Below are 18981 nucleotides of genomic sequence, written 5' to 3'. Positions count from 1 at the left end.
ACAATCTCTCTTCTAGGAGGGGCTTGGGGAGCAGTTAAGGAGGAGGTGAGGAGGAGGACTTTTCTAGCTCTGTCAGATAAGGTTGTCCTTGGTTGAAGGAGCCGTGTAGATTTCATAGAGTCGGGAGGCCCTCATCTTGAGCTCCCGGGCCACCTGACAGATGGAGAAGGGCCAGCAGCAGTGCACGGCGAGCCAGTCCTCACACAGCGTGCCCTAGGGTGAGACCCATGCCTCTGTCCTAGAGCAGTCACGCAAGCTCTGTGCCATCCCCCAGGAGCCTATCCCGTCCACTGCTTCTGAGTTCCTCCAAGTCAATGCCCTACGGGGACACCCAGGGACACGGCTCCACCAGGACCCCCAAGGGCCAAGCAGCTCAACCGCTTATCAATCGTTGCAGCTCAAAGACCTGGCCTCACTCAGGGCTTCTGACACAGACTTCACACTTGAAACCACTGGTTTCTCTGTCAGCATCTTTTTTTTTTTTTTTTCCTATTAGGACTTAATACTTCGAATTACTTTCTTTCCTTGGAGTGGGTAATGAATGCCTATGGTCCAACATTCTCGCAGTAAGGCGGCACAGGAAGTAAAAAGTACATCCCTCTTCCACGGCTGTCCCCAGCTACCCACTTAACTTATCTGGGGGCAGCTGTTGTTGGCAGGTTTTTATGTACACTTCCAGATAAATTCTATGTCTGCACAAGTACATACATAGTCCTTATATATAAAAGTTGCGTACTTCTGTGTCTTTTACCTTTTATTCAATATATTGAATAAAATATATTTTTGAATATATATTCAATTCAATTGAATTCAAATTGAATTTGAATATATAGTCAATTCAATTCAATTCAATATTCAATATATTGAATCAATATATTGAAATATACTTTAGGAATCATTCCAAATGAGTATATAAGGGGATGTCTTTTTTATTTTTAACTGTCCACATCCTGATATGTATGACTTTCTGTGCTCAGTCTCTGGTTGTACCTAGGCTCAGCTGCCCTGGAAAGTGACACTGTCTCTTTGAAGCATCCCCAAGGAACCCTCAAAGTGAATTCTGCATATGCCCCATATTCTTCGTTTTCACTTAGACCATCCCAAGTAAATCCTCCAAATTTGGTGCCATTCTACCTGTCATCTTCTCTTGATGCAGTGAGAGAGAGAGAAACAGAAGCGGCCCATTGACCTATCATCAGCATTATAATAGGTACCCCCTTGGAGATGCCTTTCATCCTGTCCATTTTAGTCCATATGAATGAAGTCAGAAATTTCTTCCCTTTCCTTTCCCAAACCCTCTGCTAAGTGTGGTGTTTTTAAAGCATTCTCACTCAGACTTTTTTTCTTTTTTTTTTTTTTAACCACAGCTTTGAAAGACATTTAGGTTCTTATATAGATCCAAGTTCACATACCGGTTCAAACACACTTACCCGTATTTTATGTCTCTCTCTGGTGCCAATTCTCAGTGCAAAGGTGGACCCGGGTAACAATGGCCAACAAAGGCACTCTCCATGATGCCTGGCGATGTCACACTCAAGGCACATTGGACAAAACAGACCACAGAAACCTGTCAATAACCACATAAAAGCAAGCCACGGTTCTTAGATGTGCTCAGAACAACTTCACGTCTCAAAGAGCATTTACAACCTGATGCCATCCATTGGATGCTGCACTGTCTCCCTGCAATCAGGGACTGAGAATGAATAACCAATTGTCAAAACTCAGTGGATGAAAATTGCCATAACTGAGCCACATCAAAATTGTCTTCTTTTGTTAAACACTGGCAAAGCTGCGCCTGATACAATTCTGTTAGCGTTCACTACGGTAATTGTTTTTTCCTGTCAAGAGAAGAGCATTAAATAATTTTTTACAGTTGAATCTTAGCTGTTGCTTCTATTATGTTCATCTATTTTCAATATTTAAAATAGACCCAGTATATGATACTTGTGAATATCAGGCGTCTTTCTCTGTAAATGTGATTGAAAGCTCTTCTATGGTGCGCTGATTCTGCCTGCTATTCTCATCAGGACTGTATTCTATTTCCCTGGCCAGAAGGTTACTCTCATTTTTGCTAGTTTCATGGAGCCACTGACATCTGCCAGTTTTAATCTGTAAACTATTAGAGGCTTGGTTCCTTGAACATCAACTGGCAATAGTGTGTCATTTATTTATTCATTGATCTTTAACTCCTGATACTGTTTCCTACACATTCTGCATGAACCATCTAATGCAGGGGCTCTGTTTTAAATATGTTTTGGGTCGCAGACCCTTTTGAGGATATGGTGATAGCTATGAAGTCACTCCTCAAGGGAAAAGAAAAAGACACAGACATGCAAAATTTTGCGTTCAATTTTGTGGGGTCCAAGGTATCAACAGACTGCAGATTAAGACTTCCTTGTATACAGTTAAGATACTATGTCATATAGCATCGCAAATGAGGATGACCTTGGAGAACACAAATAATTAGGACTATAAAACAGCAAAATAAATAAACACCAAAAAGCTAACCATGACTTTTAACGCATGTATGCAATAAATGGTATTCAGACATAACTTATATACAAGAAAATGAACAGACCGTAAATGTTATGTTGGGTGACTTGTGACAATCACGTTCTCACCCAAGTAACAAGTAGAACACTGCCCTCAGGGTTCCCTTGTGCCCCTTCCCAACAATCCCAGCCCTACCATCCCCACTCCAGAGGCAACCACTGCTCTGATTTCTCTTCCCATTGATAAGTTTTGCCTCCTCTTGGACTTCCTATACAGGGAACCATTTTTATTGTTATATCCACCTTCTTTTATTCGACGTCATGTTTCCTGAGGTTCACCTTTGCTGTTATGCGAGTCTGTAGTACGTTCTTCATTGGCGCTGAGTAGTATCCAACACACGACTGTTGTACAGACCGCTTCTCCAGACTCTCGCTGGCTAGTCCATCCTCTGCTATTGTGAATACGTACTGCGAACACTCCTGGACAGGCCTTCATGCGGACATATATTTTCATTCCCTATAGGTGGATTCCTGGAAGTGGCATTGCTAGGTCATGAGGTAGATTTATGTTGAACTTGACAAGATATAGAGAGTTCTCCAAAATATTTGCACCACTGAACAATCCCACCAGCAACAGAAGAGAGTTCTAGTTGTTCCTCGTCCTGACCAGCACTGGCTACTCTCGGTCCTTCTGACGTTAGCCATTTTCTTGAGTTTGAAGTGGTTATGATCCCAGCCTTTTTTTTTTTTTTTAAGATTTTATTTATTTATTCAACAGAGAGAGATTACAAGTAGGCAGAGAGGCAGGCAGAGAGAGAGAGGAGGAAGCAGGCTCCCCACCGAGCAGAGAGCCCGATATGGGACTCGATCCCAGGACCCTGAGATCATGACCTGAGCCCAAGGCAGCGGCCTAACCCACTGAGCCACCCAGGCGCCCCTGATCCCAGCCTTTTAAGTGCACCTGACAAAAAGGCTCACATACCAGTGTCGCTAGCACAAGAACTTCCTGCCAAGGGCTTGTCTCTGTTGCCTGTCCTTCCCTCCCTCCCCAAACAATGGGGCATGCGAAGCCCCACTCCCAGATTCAATGACAAAAAAGCGAAATGCGAGGAATGCTGTGGCATTTAGAAGCTCGGAAAGATGTTCCAGGATTGTGGACTTCACCCTGGCTCTGAGGGGCTGAGTTAGCACACATGCATACAGAGAGTGAGAGCTCTGAGGCGAGGAGGACAAGGAGCAACCTATCTTTGAAGACCAGAACATCTATTCCATCCATTCAGGAGCTGTGAGATAATCCACTAAATCACGTATTGTAGGCATCCCTTGCCCCAAAGCAAATTCTGAATTCAGCCTTGAGTGAGTCTGAGATGTTTGGCCCCACACTTTAAAAAAAAAAAAAATCATTACTCCCAGCCGGATCAGAAGGGCCCACCCTGCACCGACCACTGGGATGAACAGCTCAGAGGACACATGGCCCAGTCAACTTCCTGCGAGTTATAGGGGTCATAGTGCAGGCAACCCTGAATTAGGAGACATGGAAATCATGGCACAGGAAAAAACAACCAATCAACTCTCATTTAATGCATGGATTATGAAATAGTGCAAATGCCTGCAAATAAAAAATTAGTCAAAAATTGCATAATTATAAAGCTGACAAGCTAAGTAAATAACAAATTGTGTGTACACAATCGCCTGAGCTGCACCACTATCACTGGCAAGGGGAAATGCCCACCATCCTCAGTATGTATACTGTAAAAATGTTGCTTTTTGCATTGAAACTCCTGCATCTCAGCTTTACAGCTGGTATGTCTTTTTAAAAAATACATGCCGTTATTTTTATTTTTAATCGTTTCCATCAGATAACCATGTTATCTAAGCATTCATTAGGATGTAGTTACTAGATGCTGAAGGCAACACACCAAAACACACATTCAGTTACCTTGGGACAGGATTAAAAAAATATATCGCATGAAATTCGAGTAAGAATTAATTCTTATTAATGTAATAATAGCTAACATTAGAGTTCACCATGTACCAATCCCTGCTAAAAATACATTGTATTCATTAGCTCACTTAATTCTCACAACAATCCTATAATACAGATATTCTTATTGTGTCCATTTTAATGGATAATAAACTGACGGCCAGAGGGATACGTTTATTAGAAAGGAGAAGAGGCCAGATTTGAACTCAGGTAGTCTGGCCCCAAACCCAAAGTCTTAACTACTACATACAATCCTGTATGTTCTCATGTTTTATGTATTTATGTTACAATGGTTGTGAATCTGTGTGTTCCAAGATGGTATCCTTACTACCACTAATTTGTATTTATTCCTGTGTGACGCTCTCACATCATGCAACTTTAGGAAAGTTCCTTTTCGTCAGATGTTACAGTTCTAGAAGGTGGAGTGAGTGAGATTAAAAACTGCTGGCTCATACCTCAAGAGGAATGGGCAAGAGCGGGACCATGGAATGCTGTCTTAAAGAGTCTCTAGGAGAAATTTTTACAGCATAGTTGCTAACTCCTACAAATCAATATATAAAGGATTAAGCAAAAGAAGAAAATGGGGATAGGACATGAACAGGTAATTTACCAAAAAGGAAACACAAATGATCAATAGCAACCGTGAAAAGCCAGTCATTAGTAATCAGGGAAATGCATATTGAGACCTTCAGAAACCCCAGAAGCATGCCAAGTTTTTCAATATTTACATTGTGGGGAAACCAGAGAGAAATTGCTACACAGTCCTTTTGAAAGCAACTTGGGTGAATCTAGTAAAACTTGAAGTACACTAGGATCTAGTAATTCTGCGTGTGAGTAATTCTACCCTAGAGTAAGAAGCATTACAGAGATGTCCACTGTAGAATTATTTGTAGCTTGAAATTTAAAACTTCAGTGTGCACTAATAGATGAAAGCATAAATAAGCCACGATGGTATAAATCATACTATGGAATAATTAAGAATGTAGTGAAAGAGGGGCACCTGGAGATCCACTTGGCAGCTCTGTTGGTTAAACATCTCAGCTCACATTTGCAATGACGTGGATGGAACTAGAGGGTATTGTGCTGAGCGAAATAAGTCAATAAGAGAAAGACAGTTATCATATGATATCTCCGATATGAGGAATTTGAGAGTTAGAGTTGGGGGGATCGTGGGGGGAAGAGAGGGAAAAATGAAATAAAATGGAACTGAGGAAGGATACAAAGTATAAGATACTCTTAATCTCAGAAAACAAATTGAGGGCTGCTGGGAGGTGGGGGGTGAAGGATAGAGTGGCTGAGTGATGGACACTGGGGAGGGTATGTGCTATGGTGAGTGCTGTGAATAGTGCAAGACTGATGATTCACAGATCTGTACCCCTGAAGCAAATAATACATTATATGTTAATTTAAAAAAAAAAAAAAAAAGGTCTCAGCTCAGGGCACAATCCCTGCGTCCTGGGTTCGAGCCCCTCATCAGGCTCTCTGCTTAGTGGAGATCCTGCTTCTCCCTCTCCCTCTGCCTGCTGCTACTCCCGCTTCTGCTCTCTTTGTCAAATAAATAAAATCTAAAAAAAAAAAAGAAGAAGAAGAATACAGTGAAAGATTAGGTACCAAGAGAATTAAATCTCTAAGACATATTTTGAGTTTAAAAAAAAATCAGATGGCAAGGGCGCTTCGGTGACTCAGTAAAGTTTCTGACTCTTGATTTTGGCTCAGATCATGACCTCAGGGTCATGAGATCTAGCCCTGCATTGGGCTCCATGCTCAGTGCAGAGTCTGCTGGAGCTTCTCTCCCTCAGCCCCTCCCCTGGTCCTGCCCCCATTTCTCAAATAAATTAATAAAAAAAACCTTAAGGGGCACCTGGGTGGCCAAGTCAGTTGGGTGGCCAACTCTTGGTTTCTGCTCAGGTTGTGATCTCAGGATCATGAGATCGAGCCCCCCATCAGGTTCCATGCTCAGCAAGGAATCCGCTGGAGATTGTCTTTCCCTGTTTCTCTGCCCCTCCCACTCCTGCTCTCACTCTCTCAAATAAATAAATCGTTTTCTTTTAAATCCTTAAAAAAATCAAATTGCATAATGATACATAGAGCATAACACTATTTATGGTTTGTTTAAAGAGTTACAAAAGAGTAGTATATATTTCTAATGGCTACATACGTAAACACGGAAAAAAAGATCTGGAAGGAAACCCTCCAAACCGATTTAATAAAAAAGAACATTCATGATTTCCTTTTCTGTAATGTTTCATTTCTTACAAGGTGAACATATACATGTGTTATTTGTGTATATACATATATGCAAATATATATTATTATATTTTGTTTGTTTGTTTTTAGGGCCTCCGGCTCAAAAGGGATTTGAGCCAGAAATTCAGCTTCTTCCTCTTACATGGCACCCATAGGCCTGGCGGTTATATAAGCACTCACTCCCTCAGTGTTCCTGTCCTATCCTCTGCGATGGGCTCCACCCTCATGCATGGAAGTGATTTATTATTCATCCCTCTCACTCACAGGAGAGTTGAGAAAGAAAAAGCCTACACAGAACCAGAGTGTGAAGCCCCAGAGAGCAGAAGTAGGAAAGGTGGGTGGAAACTGCAGCGAGGCACAGTTTAAATCAATTATTACAAAAAGGCAGAACCATTGAACAGTAAGAGATGGTCAAGAAAGAAATGGGGCACCCCCATACATTGTGGGTGGGCGTGTAAGTTCGTCCAACTTCCAAATGGAGATCCACTTGGCAGCGTCTATCAAGATTTAAAATGGTACCTACTATTTGACCAACAGGTTTATTCCTCAGCAATTGTCCAACAGGTAAACTCACACACACGCAAAGTGTTATCTGTACGAAGACATTCAGGGAGTGTGAGTTTGAACAGCAAGAAGTCTGGAAACCACATTAAGGTGCTCCAATGGATTTCTGGATAAATAATTATGGTACACTCATAAAATGGAATCTATGCAGCAATGTAAGATATTTGGTGCAGAACAGCGTGTGTTTATAGTTCTACTATTTGTGGAAATTACATAAATCCACGTACAGCAAAGAATCTGGAAGAAGAGGTACTAGAATATCAACAATGATTATCTCCAACAGCTGGGATTACAGGATACTGGGTTTTGTTTTTTCACAAGTCTCCGTATTTTTCCTTTTTATGATGACTCCACAATACTTTATAATAGAAAGAATACCTTTGCTTCAAAATTATTGTACACCTTCACAAGCATAGAGACTGTATGTGGACTCAGGTAAGAGTTGTCATCTCTGGGGAAACTGGGTGGACAGGCAGCAAATGTATCAAAGGGGTAGGTACTTTTAAATTTTGCATCGTGTACATGCTAAACTTTACAAAATCTCTTTTTTAAAAAGATTTTTTTTATTTATTTGACAGGAAGCTTGCACAAGAGGGGAGAGCAGCAGAGGAGAGGGAGAAAGAGACTCCCTACGGAGCAGGGAGCCCATTGCCGGGCTCCATACCCAGGATTATGACCTGAGCCCAAGGCAGACGCTTAACTGACTGAACCACCCAGGGACCTTTTTTTTCTTTTTCTTTCTTTCTTTTTTTTTTTTTAAAGCACAAAGCTGACTCCCAAGGAGAAAAGTCCTCCTTCCTAGAAATGCTCAGAAAGCCACAGCTGTCAAAACCTTGCCAGGTTTTGACAAGCAGGTGAGGGGCCAGACCAGTGACCCCAGTACCCCTTCCAACTCAGAAGACTTATGATTCTTTCAATGAAAGCAAGCAAGCAAGAATCCAGTGAGAATATAGGTTCAAATTCATTCACTGATGGGCTGTTCAGCAAATGTTTTTCAGTGCCTCCTGCGGACCAGGCACCCTGCTGGCCACGGCAGGGGTGAGCAAGAAGCAGTGGTGCCTCCTTCTAGAGAGGTGCACTGTACCCAAGATAGAGTTCAGGGACACAGACCTCCATCAGAGGCCTTTTCAAGCCTTCCTCTTCCAGAAAACCAGAGAGAATCCTGGCCCACTTCATTCTACATCTTGGGCATCTGGTAAGTACTAGTCCCACCAAGCTCTTCACCCCCACGTGCTTATGGTGCCCTCCACACGGAGGGAGGTGGTTTGAGCGTCGTTTCCTCCCAGCTTTCAGTATCAGCTTTAAGTTGGTTTCTCAAAGAGGCCATCTCTGACCCTACTCCCCTATAGTTTCCTTCCATAACGCCCTCTTTCTTTCCTTCGGGGCACTTACCACAACTGCTATTATCGTTTGTGGATTCATTTGCTTAATGTCTATCTCCTTTATGAAACCCTCTCTGTCTTACTCACTATTACGACTGTAACACCCATCACCTGTCGGCACATGCATAGGAACTCAGTAACTATTGAGTTACAAACCAATGTGCATTAAACCTGCCACATAAACCTTCTCTGGAGCAACATCACAAACATTCCTGAAGCTGGGCTGTCTCGCCTCTCACCCTGGACAGCCACTTATTTCCCTGTGGCTTTATTTTCACACCTGAGGTTGCAGCAAACCCATCTCCAAAGAACTCAGAAATATCCATTTGCCAACCCTAGCGCACAGTGAATGCAGATAAAAGTGCCCAGGAGAGAAGAGGGAGGCAGGCTCAGGTCATGATCTCGGGGCTCTGGAAATGAGCCCCACATTGGGCTTCCTGCTCAGCGGGGAGCCTGCTTCTCCCTCTGCCCCCTCACTGTTTGTGCTCTCTCTTGCTCGCTCCCTCTCAAATAAATAAATAAAAACTTTTATTTATAAATCTTTAAAATGTTTATGAAATCTTTAAAATAAATAAAAATAAATTTAAAATGTAATTGCAATAAAATGACAAAGCAAAATGTCAAAAAGAAATAGAAATCACCGCTGTTCTTGACATACCCTTTGTTTAGTGGATGACAAATTATAGCAGTAATTCTCAACATGTGATGCAAGGCTGTCCCAGGATGGGACTCTGGCATGGAAAAAGTCACGGAAAGCGGCTCTCCTTTTTTGTTCCCAAGTTTGTCACAACTATTTACATAGTGGTCGGCTTGAATTGAAATTCTGTGGGTAAAGCAGCCCTTTTAAACAAGGAAAGCAGCCCAGGCTCCAGAGCACTCATGTTCCACTCCTGTCCCGGCTTGATGACAGTGTGGAGAATGAGCGTTTAAAGCATATCACCTTGAAATTTTCTTCGGAGACAGTCATCTTTGAGACACTATGAGCAGTCATAAAATGGAGGTCCATCCAGGGAATAACAACCAGGACACAGAACATTCCAGATGATCTTGTACTGTGTATCCATGACTCCTTCTCCACCGATCGTGCCAAAATGTAAAGAATGTTCTATTTTGGGGCGCCTGAGTGGCTCAGTGGGTTAAAGCCTCTGCCTTCGGCTCAGGTCATCATTCAGGGTCCTGGGATCGAGCCCTGCGTCAGGCTTTCTGCTTTGCAGGGAGCCTGCTTCCTCCTTTCTCTCTCTGCCTGCCTCTCTGCCTACTTGTGATCTCTGTCTGTCAAATAAAAAATAAAATCTGAAAAAAAAAAAAAAAAGAAAAGAATGTTCTATGTTCTATTTCTCCACACATCCTCCCTTCTCACCTTGTCCCCAGAATGGGCTCTGAAACGGGCCAGCAGGGAATCTCAGAAGGCCGAGTGCGGTCAGTCTTCACAATGACGGGGCTGGGGGACAATGCTAAATGGTGAAGCAGTATTTGAGGCAGGGGCGTGATGAGGATGGTTGTTTCTTTAGCCAACTTTTTCGGTGCCCTTGGGATGGAGTAGAAGTCAGCAGCACGTCTATGCCTCCTGACTCTACTCTTGGCTCTTAAAAATAGTAACAATAATACATCTCAGATTCACTAGGGGCATTATTCTGTATTTGTTAGGCATTTCCTGATAACAGCACCCCAACAGTAATTTGGGAAAAATATCTCTTCACTACTGGGGGCAATGCTGATAGGACTGTCCTTTGACAGACGGAGAGAGATCACAAGCAGGCAGAGAGGCAGGCAGAGAGAGAGGGGGAAGCAGGCTCCCTGCTGAGCAGAGAGCCCGATGTGGGGCTTGATCCCAGGACCCTGAGATCATGACCTGAGCCGAAGGCAGAGGTTTTAACCCACTGAGCCACCCAGGTGCCCCTAGGACTGTCCTTTGGGATGACCTAAGCCTGGCAAAATGGACTCCATCTGCTCCATCAATTCTCAGAAGGAAAAACAAAATGACAAAAATGTTTGCAGTTGATCAGAGTATCAACTAGCTTCTAATAATGTAGCTTGTCCCAGGGGCCCCTGGGTGGCTCAGTGGGTTGAGCCTCTGCCTTCGGCTCAGGTCATGATCTCAGGGTACTGGGATCAAGTCCTGCATCGGGCTCTCTGCTCAGTGGGGAGCCTGCCTGCCTTCCCCCCTCTCTCTGCCTGCCTCTCTGCCTACTTGTGATCTCTGTCAAAAAAATAAATAAAATCTTTAAATAAATACGGTATTAAAATAGTGCTTGTCCTTTCTGAGCTTAGTTTTCAGTTGATTTTTTGATTCTCTGAGCTACCCCAATGCCTCCAAATGAAATCCAATGTTTATTTGTGTATTAGTTTCCTAGAGCTGCCATAACAAATACCATAAACTGGGCATCTTTACATGATAGAAATTATTTTCTCACAAACTGACAAGTAACAGAGGGGAGGAGGGAGTGGGTGAAACAGGTGATGGGGTTTAAGGAGGGCACTTGCTGTGATGAGCACCAGCTGTGGTATAGACATGTTAAATCACTAGATTGTACACCTGAAACTAATATTCCAATATATGGTGGTAACTGGAATTTAAATAAAAGCTTAAAAAAAGAAAAGAAATTCTCTCAATGGAGAATTCTGGAGGCTAGAAGTATGAACTTAAGATGTTAGCAGGGTCTGTTCCTTCCAGAAGTTCTGAGGAAAATTCTCTTCCATGCCTCTCTCCAAGCTTTTGGTGGATGCTGGCAATCCCTAGCGTTCTTTGGCTTATGAAGGCGTTATTCTAATCTCTGCTTCTGTTTTCCCCTGGCTTCTCTTCTTAAGTGTTTGTACTTAAATTTTCTGTTTCTTATGAGAAACACCAGCCTTTGGATTAGGATCTACCCTAATGTAGCAGAACCTCTTTTTAAACTTGACTACACAGCAGAAACCCTATTTCCAAATAAGGTCACATTCAGAATGTACAGGTGGCCATGAACTTTGAAAGGACTAATCAATCCAGTAGAGCATGCAACCAAAAAATTGATCCAGTCAAGTTCCAAGCCAGTGTTAAGAATGAGTTCTAGGTATTACATTTTTGGTTTTTTTTTTTATTCATTTTTAAAAAATTAACATATAATGTATTAGCCCCAGGGGTACAGGTCTGTGAATCATCAGGCTTACACAATTCACAGCACTCACCATAGCATACCCTCCCCAGTGTCCATAACCCAACCACCCTCTCCCTAACCCCCTACCCCCGGCAACCCTCAGTTTGTTTTGTGAGATTAAGAGTCTCTTATGTTTCGTCTCTAGGTATTACATTTTAATCTTAACAACAACCCCTGAGGTGAGCACTTTTATTATCCTCCCTTCAGAGGGGGCAAAGTGAAGCCCAGAGAATTTGTTCGAGGTCAAATAGCCAGTAAGGGGCAAGCTAAGATACAAGGCAAGGTCTCATCTGATACAAACATGTTCTCCTCATCACTACACTATATTCTAGGCTTTGCCATACTTGAAAATATATTGATGACTCCCCAACACCCAACTACAAACTACGAAAGGAAAATGTCTACTTCCTAAACTGATGCTAGATCTCCACATCTCCACGTGGTTATTCTGCCTTCTCTGGACCTCAGTACAGGGGACAACCGAAGTCGAAGTATCTGGAAGAGAACAAGGAAGAAGCTGAGAGAATCAGAGAATGGCTGCCATCACTATCTGATCAGAAGTCCACATGGGAGGGCGCCTGTGTGGCTCAGTGGGTTAAAGCCTCTGCCTTCGGCTCGGGTCGTGATCCCAGGGTCCTGGGATCCAGCCCCACTTTGGGCTCTCTGCTCGGCAGGGAGCCTGCTTCCCTTCCTCTCTCTCTGCCTGCCTCTCTGCCGACTTGTGATCTCTGTCAAATTAAAAAAAAAAATTTAAAAAAAAAAAAAAGAAGAAGAAGTCCACATGGGTAGCAGCGGCAGGAAGAAACCTGTTGAGCTCTGCGTCAGATGGATAGATGGACAGGGATGGAGGGTAAGGTTTTCTACGAGGCAATCTCTTCTTTATGGGGCCCAGGCAAACAGTGAGGGGCTCAAGCGTAGAGGACCAGAACACCAAAACTTGGTGGGAAAGCTTTAGCCTCAGCAAGACTGTCAGCTGAGTAGAGACTAGGACCATGTAACGGCTCAGACGGGTCTCTGATCGATACTATGAGGCTTTAGGAATGAATCCAGATCTTTCCAAAAACCAGCAAAGGGAAGAGAAAGCCATATTCTTCAAAAATAATAGACCCAGGGTCTGCTGGATTTTGAATGTTAGTGACAAATGCATATCAAACAGTGACCTCCCCACAGCCACACCGCATCCCCCAGAAAGTCTTGTGGCTGAGATGCTCCCTAGGGCAAAGGCAGGACCTGGAAAAGGATGCTGACATGGTACCAGAGATGAGTCAGAATATCCTAAGATAAAAATGGAATCGATGTGCTTTCAACTTCATTCCCAGGGGACAATCATACAGCTAGGGGAGTGTTATTGGTACCTCTCTAGAGCTAAAATAGTATCTGAAAATATCTCAGTCAACATAGGAGGCTTTTTGTGATTATTTCTGTTCTTAAAAGAATACTGCATCTTCCTCCTAGAAATACTAGAAAGAGATAAACAAAAAGAAAATAAAATTACTCATTAGCCTACCATCTGGAGTATGTCATAAACATTTGTATTTGTATCCTTCCAGATGTTTTTTTAAATATTCCCCCCCCAAAAAATGGTGTCTAATGTGCTTAGTTTTACAGTCTGCTTCTTTAACTTAAAAATGTACCCAAACATCTTTCATCCCATTGACTTTTATTCTACAATGTGACTTTTCATGGCTGTATAATAACTCATTGTGTGCATGCCCATCAAACATCTCAGGTCATTCCAGATTGTTGCCACAATAACCAATGCTACAGAATTTAACATTGCTATATCTTTGCACGTGACTTACCTCCTTAGACTAAATGCCTAAAAATGTAATGACCGGGCCAAAGCTATATAACACTTGAGGTTCTCGTCATACGTATTGCTAAGCCATCCGGCAGGAAGGTTATACCAACGTCTCCTCCCACCAGCAGCAGATGGGGGAGCCCATTTCATGCATCTTTGCCAACAGTGGAGTTTGTCATTTATCTTTGAAGTTACCACTTATTCTATAAAAGCATCCACGTCCCTGAAAACCAAGATTTTTTCCTGCCAAGGAGTGCACGTGAGCCGCTAGAAGATTGCTCCGCTTATTCTAAAGCCATTATATTCCTGTCCTTGTGCTTGACGTAGCTCCTGCACCCAGGGATGACTTGGGAAAGAAAATAGTCAAGGGCTTGAGTGAAGAGGGAACACATACAGATTCTCCTGTCTCGGCAGACACTGAAGAGGCCCGTGCTCCAGTCTCCCCCAGTCTGGACGATCGCTGCAATCGTGGTTCTGCTGGGGCCTCCCCGGTCAGGCTGCTTCACCACAGCCTGGGCTGGCGCATGGCTCCTGGAGAGTCAAAAACAGTGATTAACTTGAAAACAAAGGGGATGGTTCAGAAGGATAGCCATTAAGCCAAGACGGGGCAATAAAAAGGAGAAAGGGACACAGATGCTGAGTGGCTCTTAATTCGTAGCCCAACCTCCTCACCATCTGCCCTCCCCCCCCCCGCCCCCACCAACTTCTGCCCTGACTTAGCCCTCTCTCTGGTAATGGCATGATTATTCCAGACCCTGTCATTCACCCTTAAGGTTCAGCCTACTTCCTTAGTATTTTGTAATAGTTAAATCCACAAATTTGGAACCAAGAGGACTCAGTTCAGACATCAGGATGTCACTTGCTGGCAGCTTGACCTCAGCTGTCGCTTAATGTCTCTGTTTCTGTTTGTTTGGAAGTAAGATTAAAAAAGATGACCTCACAGGATTATTGGGTTGAATGAAGGAAAAATAATTAGTTTGCTGTGTCTGAGTGTATGTAACAAGGTGCCCTGAGTGAGGCTGTACCGCAGGGGTTTCGAGCCTTCATTGAAGAAACTAATAGGGCTTGGGCATGGAAATTGGGACGAAGCCATAGAAATTGTACATGCAGTTATCATTTAAACAAATAATCAAGACTTCAGAAGATGTCTTTTTCTGTTTGTTTAAAGATTATTTACTTATTTTGGTGGGAGAAGGGCAGAGGGAGAGGGGGAGAGAGAATCTCAAGCAGACTCCTCACTGAGTGTGGAACTTGACGGGGCTGGATCCCAGGACCCTGAGATCATGACCTGAGCTGAAACCCAGAGTCAGATGCTTAACATGCTGAACCACCCAGGTGCCCCCAGATGTTGTCCTCATGTCAAAGTACTATATGATTATCCTGGGGGCCCACCAAATACAACTTTGGACTAGTTTTCCCTGAAGGGAAGTGATAGTCCACGTCACCATTCTCAAGTAGAAAATACGGGCTGAGGGGCGCCTGGGTGGCTCAGTTGGTTAGGCAACTGCCTTCGGCTCAGGTCATGATCCTGGAGTCCTGGGATCGAGTCCCACATCAGACTCCCTGCTTGGCAGAGAGTCTGCTTCTCCCACTGATCTCTCTCCTCTCATGCTCTTTCTCTCTCTCTCTCTCTCAAATAAATAAATAAAATCATTAAAAATTAAAAAAAAAAAAAAAGAAAAGAAAAGAAAATACGAGCCGAGGGGATAGCCTTCAAAAGTGAAGTGGAAAAACTCTCTTCTCTTTCTGGGCCCCAAAGCTGGTTTTGCCCCAGCTCCTACCATGGAGATACCTGGGGTAGTCCCACAGTGAAGGGTAAGCTGTACCTAGCCTTCTGGAAGGGGCAGATTGAGAGGATGGTCGAGGGACCGCCCCAGAATGAGTGTGAGCCTGTACAGGGTAGTAATTATTCTACTTCCTGCTTCCCTCTCAGCAAGCCTCATTAACCATCTGTACCTGTCTCTGGTGGGTTGTGAAGAATGAAAGAACGAGCCTGCCTCACACGGGAGACAAAATAAACAAGAGACAGCAGAAATTCTTCCTGTAACAGCTGCTGTTACGGGACTAGTCACCAAGGCTCAGCACCTGTGACACATGGCCTGGAGGGCATGTGTCACTCCTGAGCATCCTTAAGGCAACACCCTGAGGGCATCTTGGAAACAGCAGAGGGCCCTTTGAGAACCTCTAAATCAGGGCAGTAAATCCAATGGCGGTGCATTGTTCTTGTTATTAAGATCCACATCTCTCTTTCCTTCCACTAACACTGCCTGCATCCATGCCCTCCCAAACCTGAGGTGCCTTTAATAAACACATTAGCTTGTTAACAAAACAAATGCCCAAGCCTCACCCGGAGCCAAGAGCGCAGGTCTCCAGACAAGAGGTACAGAAATCGAGATTCCTAACGACATCGCCAGCAATACCGAAGCTGTCATCCTGACACCAGCCTGCCTGAAAGCTGGCACAGGTGGATGTGGGGGCCACAAAGGACCACACCGGTCTCTGAGTCTCCCATCGGGTGGGTGGGGATGTCAACGTGAGAAAGATGGCGGAGAACACAGAGTAGGAGGGAGGCTGGTGGGGAGAGGGTGGGTGGAAGATAGCGGGTCTTCAGTGCCAAGGAGACACCCGCTGGGAGTTGGAGGTCAGGAGCTACCTGTCTGGAAGTGCAAAGTGGAGCTATAAATAGCCCCAACCCTTTCATCCTTTAGGCATTTAGAGATAAGGCTGGCAAGCTAACTGAGCTTTTCAAGAGCCTCCAACACTATCTGAGGCCTAGGAAAAAGTACTGGCTCCAAAATACAAAAACTACAAGACAGAATCCAAAATTAGTTAATGCTCAACTAAACACTGAAGTCTAGCATTATGCCAACCTCATTAACTGTCAAATTCACTAATTCACAAATATTTTACTACATTTAAAAACAATTTAGAATTCTCATTTTTGCAAAAAAATCCCAAGTATGAATGATTGCTGAGAAACAAGAGCCAATCATAAAATGAACTAATTGCGGAGAGCCAAATAATTTCAAAAGCAAAATTATAAAAATCCTTTCACTTATTGTACAGCAGAAAAAGTATGGATATAACGTGTGGTATGGGTACACTTTAATATGTTTGTTACACTGTGGGTTGCGGCCCGTGGTATGGACTGAACTCTGTTCCCCCCAAGTCTATGTTGAAGCCCCAGCCCCCAGTGTGACTGTCTTTGGAGACAGTGCTTTGAGGAGGTGATTACAGTGAAGTGAGGAATAGGGGTGGGAGACTGGGCTGATAAAACTGCCATGTAAAAAGTCCACGTTAAGCACCCATCAAGAAGGCTGCAAGCCAGGTGCAGAGCCCTCACCAGAACCTGACCATGCGGGCACCTTGATCTTGTCCTTCCAGCCTCCTGAATGGTGAGAAAATAAATTTCAGTTCACGAGATCACCCAGTCTATGACATTGTGTTATGGAAGCTCAGAGCGAACTAAGACAGCTGTGAAGATTTCAAACTGGTGAAGAAACCACCTTTATGCCTGTCTTATTTCCTCTGTTCCTTGGGGTCAGTGAGCACAAGCTGCTTGCCCGCACCCCCTGACCCCGTAACCCCGGAATCCAGCACACAACCTGACACCTGGCAGGCTATTTGGTGAACTAGACCAAAACTAAATGTCCATATCTCTTCGGTTATCTTTGAGTCCTCCTCAAATCTAGCTATAAATTATGGGATCTTAGTGTTTCCTTCTCTAGCAACGTTAGACTTCTCAGGTGTGGAGAGAGGAAATAAAAGCAGAGAGGAGGGGCACCTGGGGGGCTCAGTGGGTTAAAGCATCTGCCTTTGGCTCAGGTCATGATCCCAGGGTCCTGGGATTGAGCCCCACATCGGGCTCTCTGCTCAGCGGGGCGCCTGCTTCCCTTCCTCTCTCTCTGCCTGCCTCTCTGCCTACTTGTGATCTCTGTCTGTCAAATAAATAAATAAAATCTTAAATAAATAAATAAATAAAAATAAAATAAAAGCAGAGAGGAGCCTCAAACTTCCTCCATCCCTCCACACCACCCATTTGCCATCAGATTCAGCAAGTTCTTCATTGAATGGAGGACAGATTTTAGGCCCAGGCATGCTAAAATTCAAATGTGGCCTGGTTGCCTTCTACTTGTCTGACCTTGGGAAACACATCACTGCCTTCAGCTCTGGTCTCTCTCCCATAAAACAAACATCCTCCCTCTGCAGGGGTCTTGAGGATCAAAGAGGATCACACTCTGGGCACACAGGAGGCTTGCAGTGGGTGGAGGCTACTGTTATTCTAACTTCATGATCCTGCACTGCCCTGAGGCCTTCTGTACCCTTTCCCAAGAAACAGAGAATGGAGGCAGGAGCTCTCGGGCAGTTTCTCAGGTGTCACACAGGCTGGCCCAATACCTAAAACTTCGATCCCAGGGACCCATCATCCAGCTTTCCCAGGACTAAGGGTTTTCCCAGGAGGGAGAACTTCCAGGGCTCAACTCAGGACATGCCAAGGTAAACCACGAAGTTTAGTCACCCTAAGAGATAAGCAACAGAGGGAGGCTTCAGCTGATGGGAAGCAGGAGGCTGACTCAAAGCACAAGGCAAGAGGCCCAGTGCTGGAAGGTGGAGATGCACACTCTCCCCGCTTTCTGACCTCACTCTGTGGTCCTCTTCTTGCTGCTGCTAAGCACATTCCCCACCCTGTGTCCCCACTTGTCTGGTGCTTCACCTTGCGGGGGGTGGCGGGCGTTGTTCCTGTCACCTTCTTCCTTGATGAAACTTGCAATACTAAAAAGCATTCATTCTCCCTCCCACCCAGGCTTCCTTGATTAATTCAAACTTAACTGAAGCCAAAGCTCTGGAGTTTTTATTTCAAAGGACTAGAGATTACTGGCAGCCCCCAGTAGTCAAGTTTTACTTGGTCAAGGTTCAACGCTGAAAGTTAAGAATAAAGAGACGCCCTTTCACCCAAGCCAGCCCTTCTCTTTTCGCTGGCCAAGCAGGGCCCGAAGGAACTAATCAGTTGCCCCTTTTCAAGTACCCGTGGAAAATGATAGCAACTACTTTCTTCCCAAGCCCAGTTTTCTTCTCTTGGCTCCTCCTAAGAAGAGACTGATTTTTAGACAGAGAGACAGAAAGAGATTTGATATGCTACCCAAAAAGAAAAAGAAAAAAATCACCCAACTCTCTACCTCACACTGGAAAGAAAATGTTCATCTTCAGAAGAGATGAGTGAAAGCAACAGAGGTGAGTGTAGGCTGAGTAAGGAAGCATCCTCAGGAAATTTAGAGAAGTAATTTCCAAACCAATTCATAGCGAGGCGCTTTCCTGTCTCGGAGGTTCTCCTTCTCCCTTTGACAAGAAGTTGACTGATTCTAAACTTAGATTCAAT

The 18981-nt window shown here is 44.0% G+C and overlaps 2 protein-coding genes across 2 annotated transcripts in view; one reads left to right on the top strand and one right to left on the bottom strand.

Annotated features, from left to right (window-relative positions):
* Window positions 1-6831, top strand: part of SH3RF2 (SH3 domain containing ring finger 2) — a 136589-nt gene extending 129758 nt beyond the window's left edge. The window contains exon 11 of the mRNA XM_044225121.1: window positions 6814-6831. The gene's annotated coding sequence lies outside the window, so the exon portion shown is untranslated. The remainder of the gene's footprint in view (window positions 1-6813) is intronic.
* Window positions 54-18903, bottom strand: PLAC8L1 (PLAC8 like 1). Its single transcript, XM_044225144.1, has 4 exons — window positions 18782-18903; window positions 13999-14135; window positions 1431-1567; window positions 54-213 (listed from the first exon to the last, which is right to left on the bottom strand). Exons 1-4 carry the CDS (start codon window positions 18901-18903, stop codon window positions 73-75), a joined length of 537 nt encoding a protein of 178 aa, XP_044081079.1. The 3' UTR covers window positions 54-72.
* Between the last annotated feature and the right edge of the window lie 78 nt (window positions 18904-18981).

This window comes from Neovison vison, chromosome 1 (genome assembly GCF_020171115.1).
Source record: "Neovison vison isolate M4711 chromosome 1, ASM_NN_V1, whole genome shotgun sequence".
NCBI classification, from domain to species: domain Eukaryota; kingdom Metazoa; phylum Chordata; class Mammalia; order Carnivora; family Mustelidae; genus Neogale; species Neogale vison.
Note: the sequence above shows the minus strand (reverse complement) of the source record. Positions and strands in the feature narration are given on the sequence as shown.

What these genes read in the sequence shown, in the direction of transcription:
- PLAC8L1 (XM_044225144.1), bottom strand. Translation starts at nt 18,903, where the DNA reads ATGAATTGGTTTGGAAATTACTTCTCTAAATTTCCTGAGGATGCTTCC. An exon ending in CATTTTCTTTCCAGTGTGAG is followed by an intron (nt 14,136 to 18,781) that starts GTAGAGAGTTGG and finishes TTGACTCTCCAG; the next exon opens with GAGCCATGCGCCAGCCCAGG. An exon ending in CTGCCGAGACAGGAGAATCT is followed by an intron (nt 1,568 to 13,998) that starts GTATGTGTTCCC and finishes GGTTATTGACAG; the next exon opens with GTTTCTGTGGTCTGTTTTGT.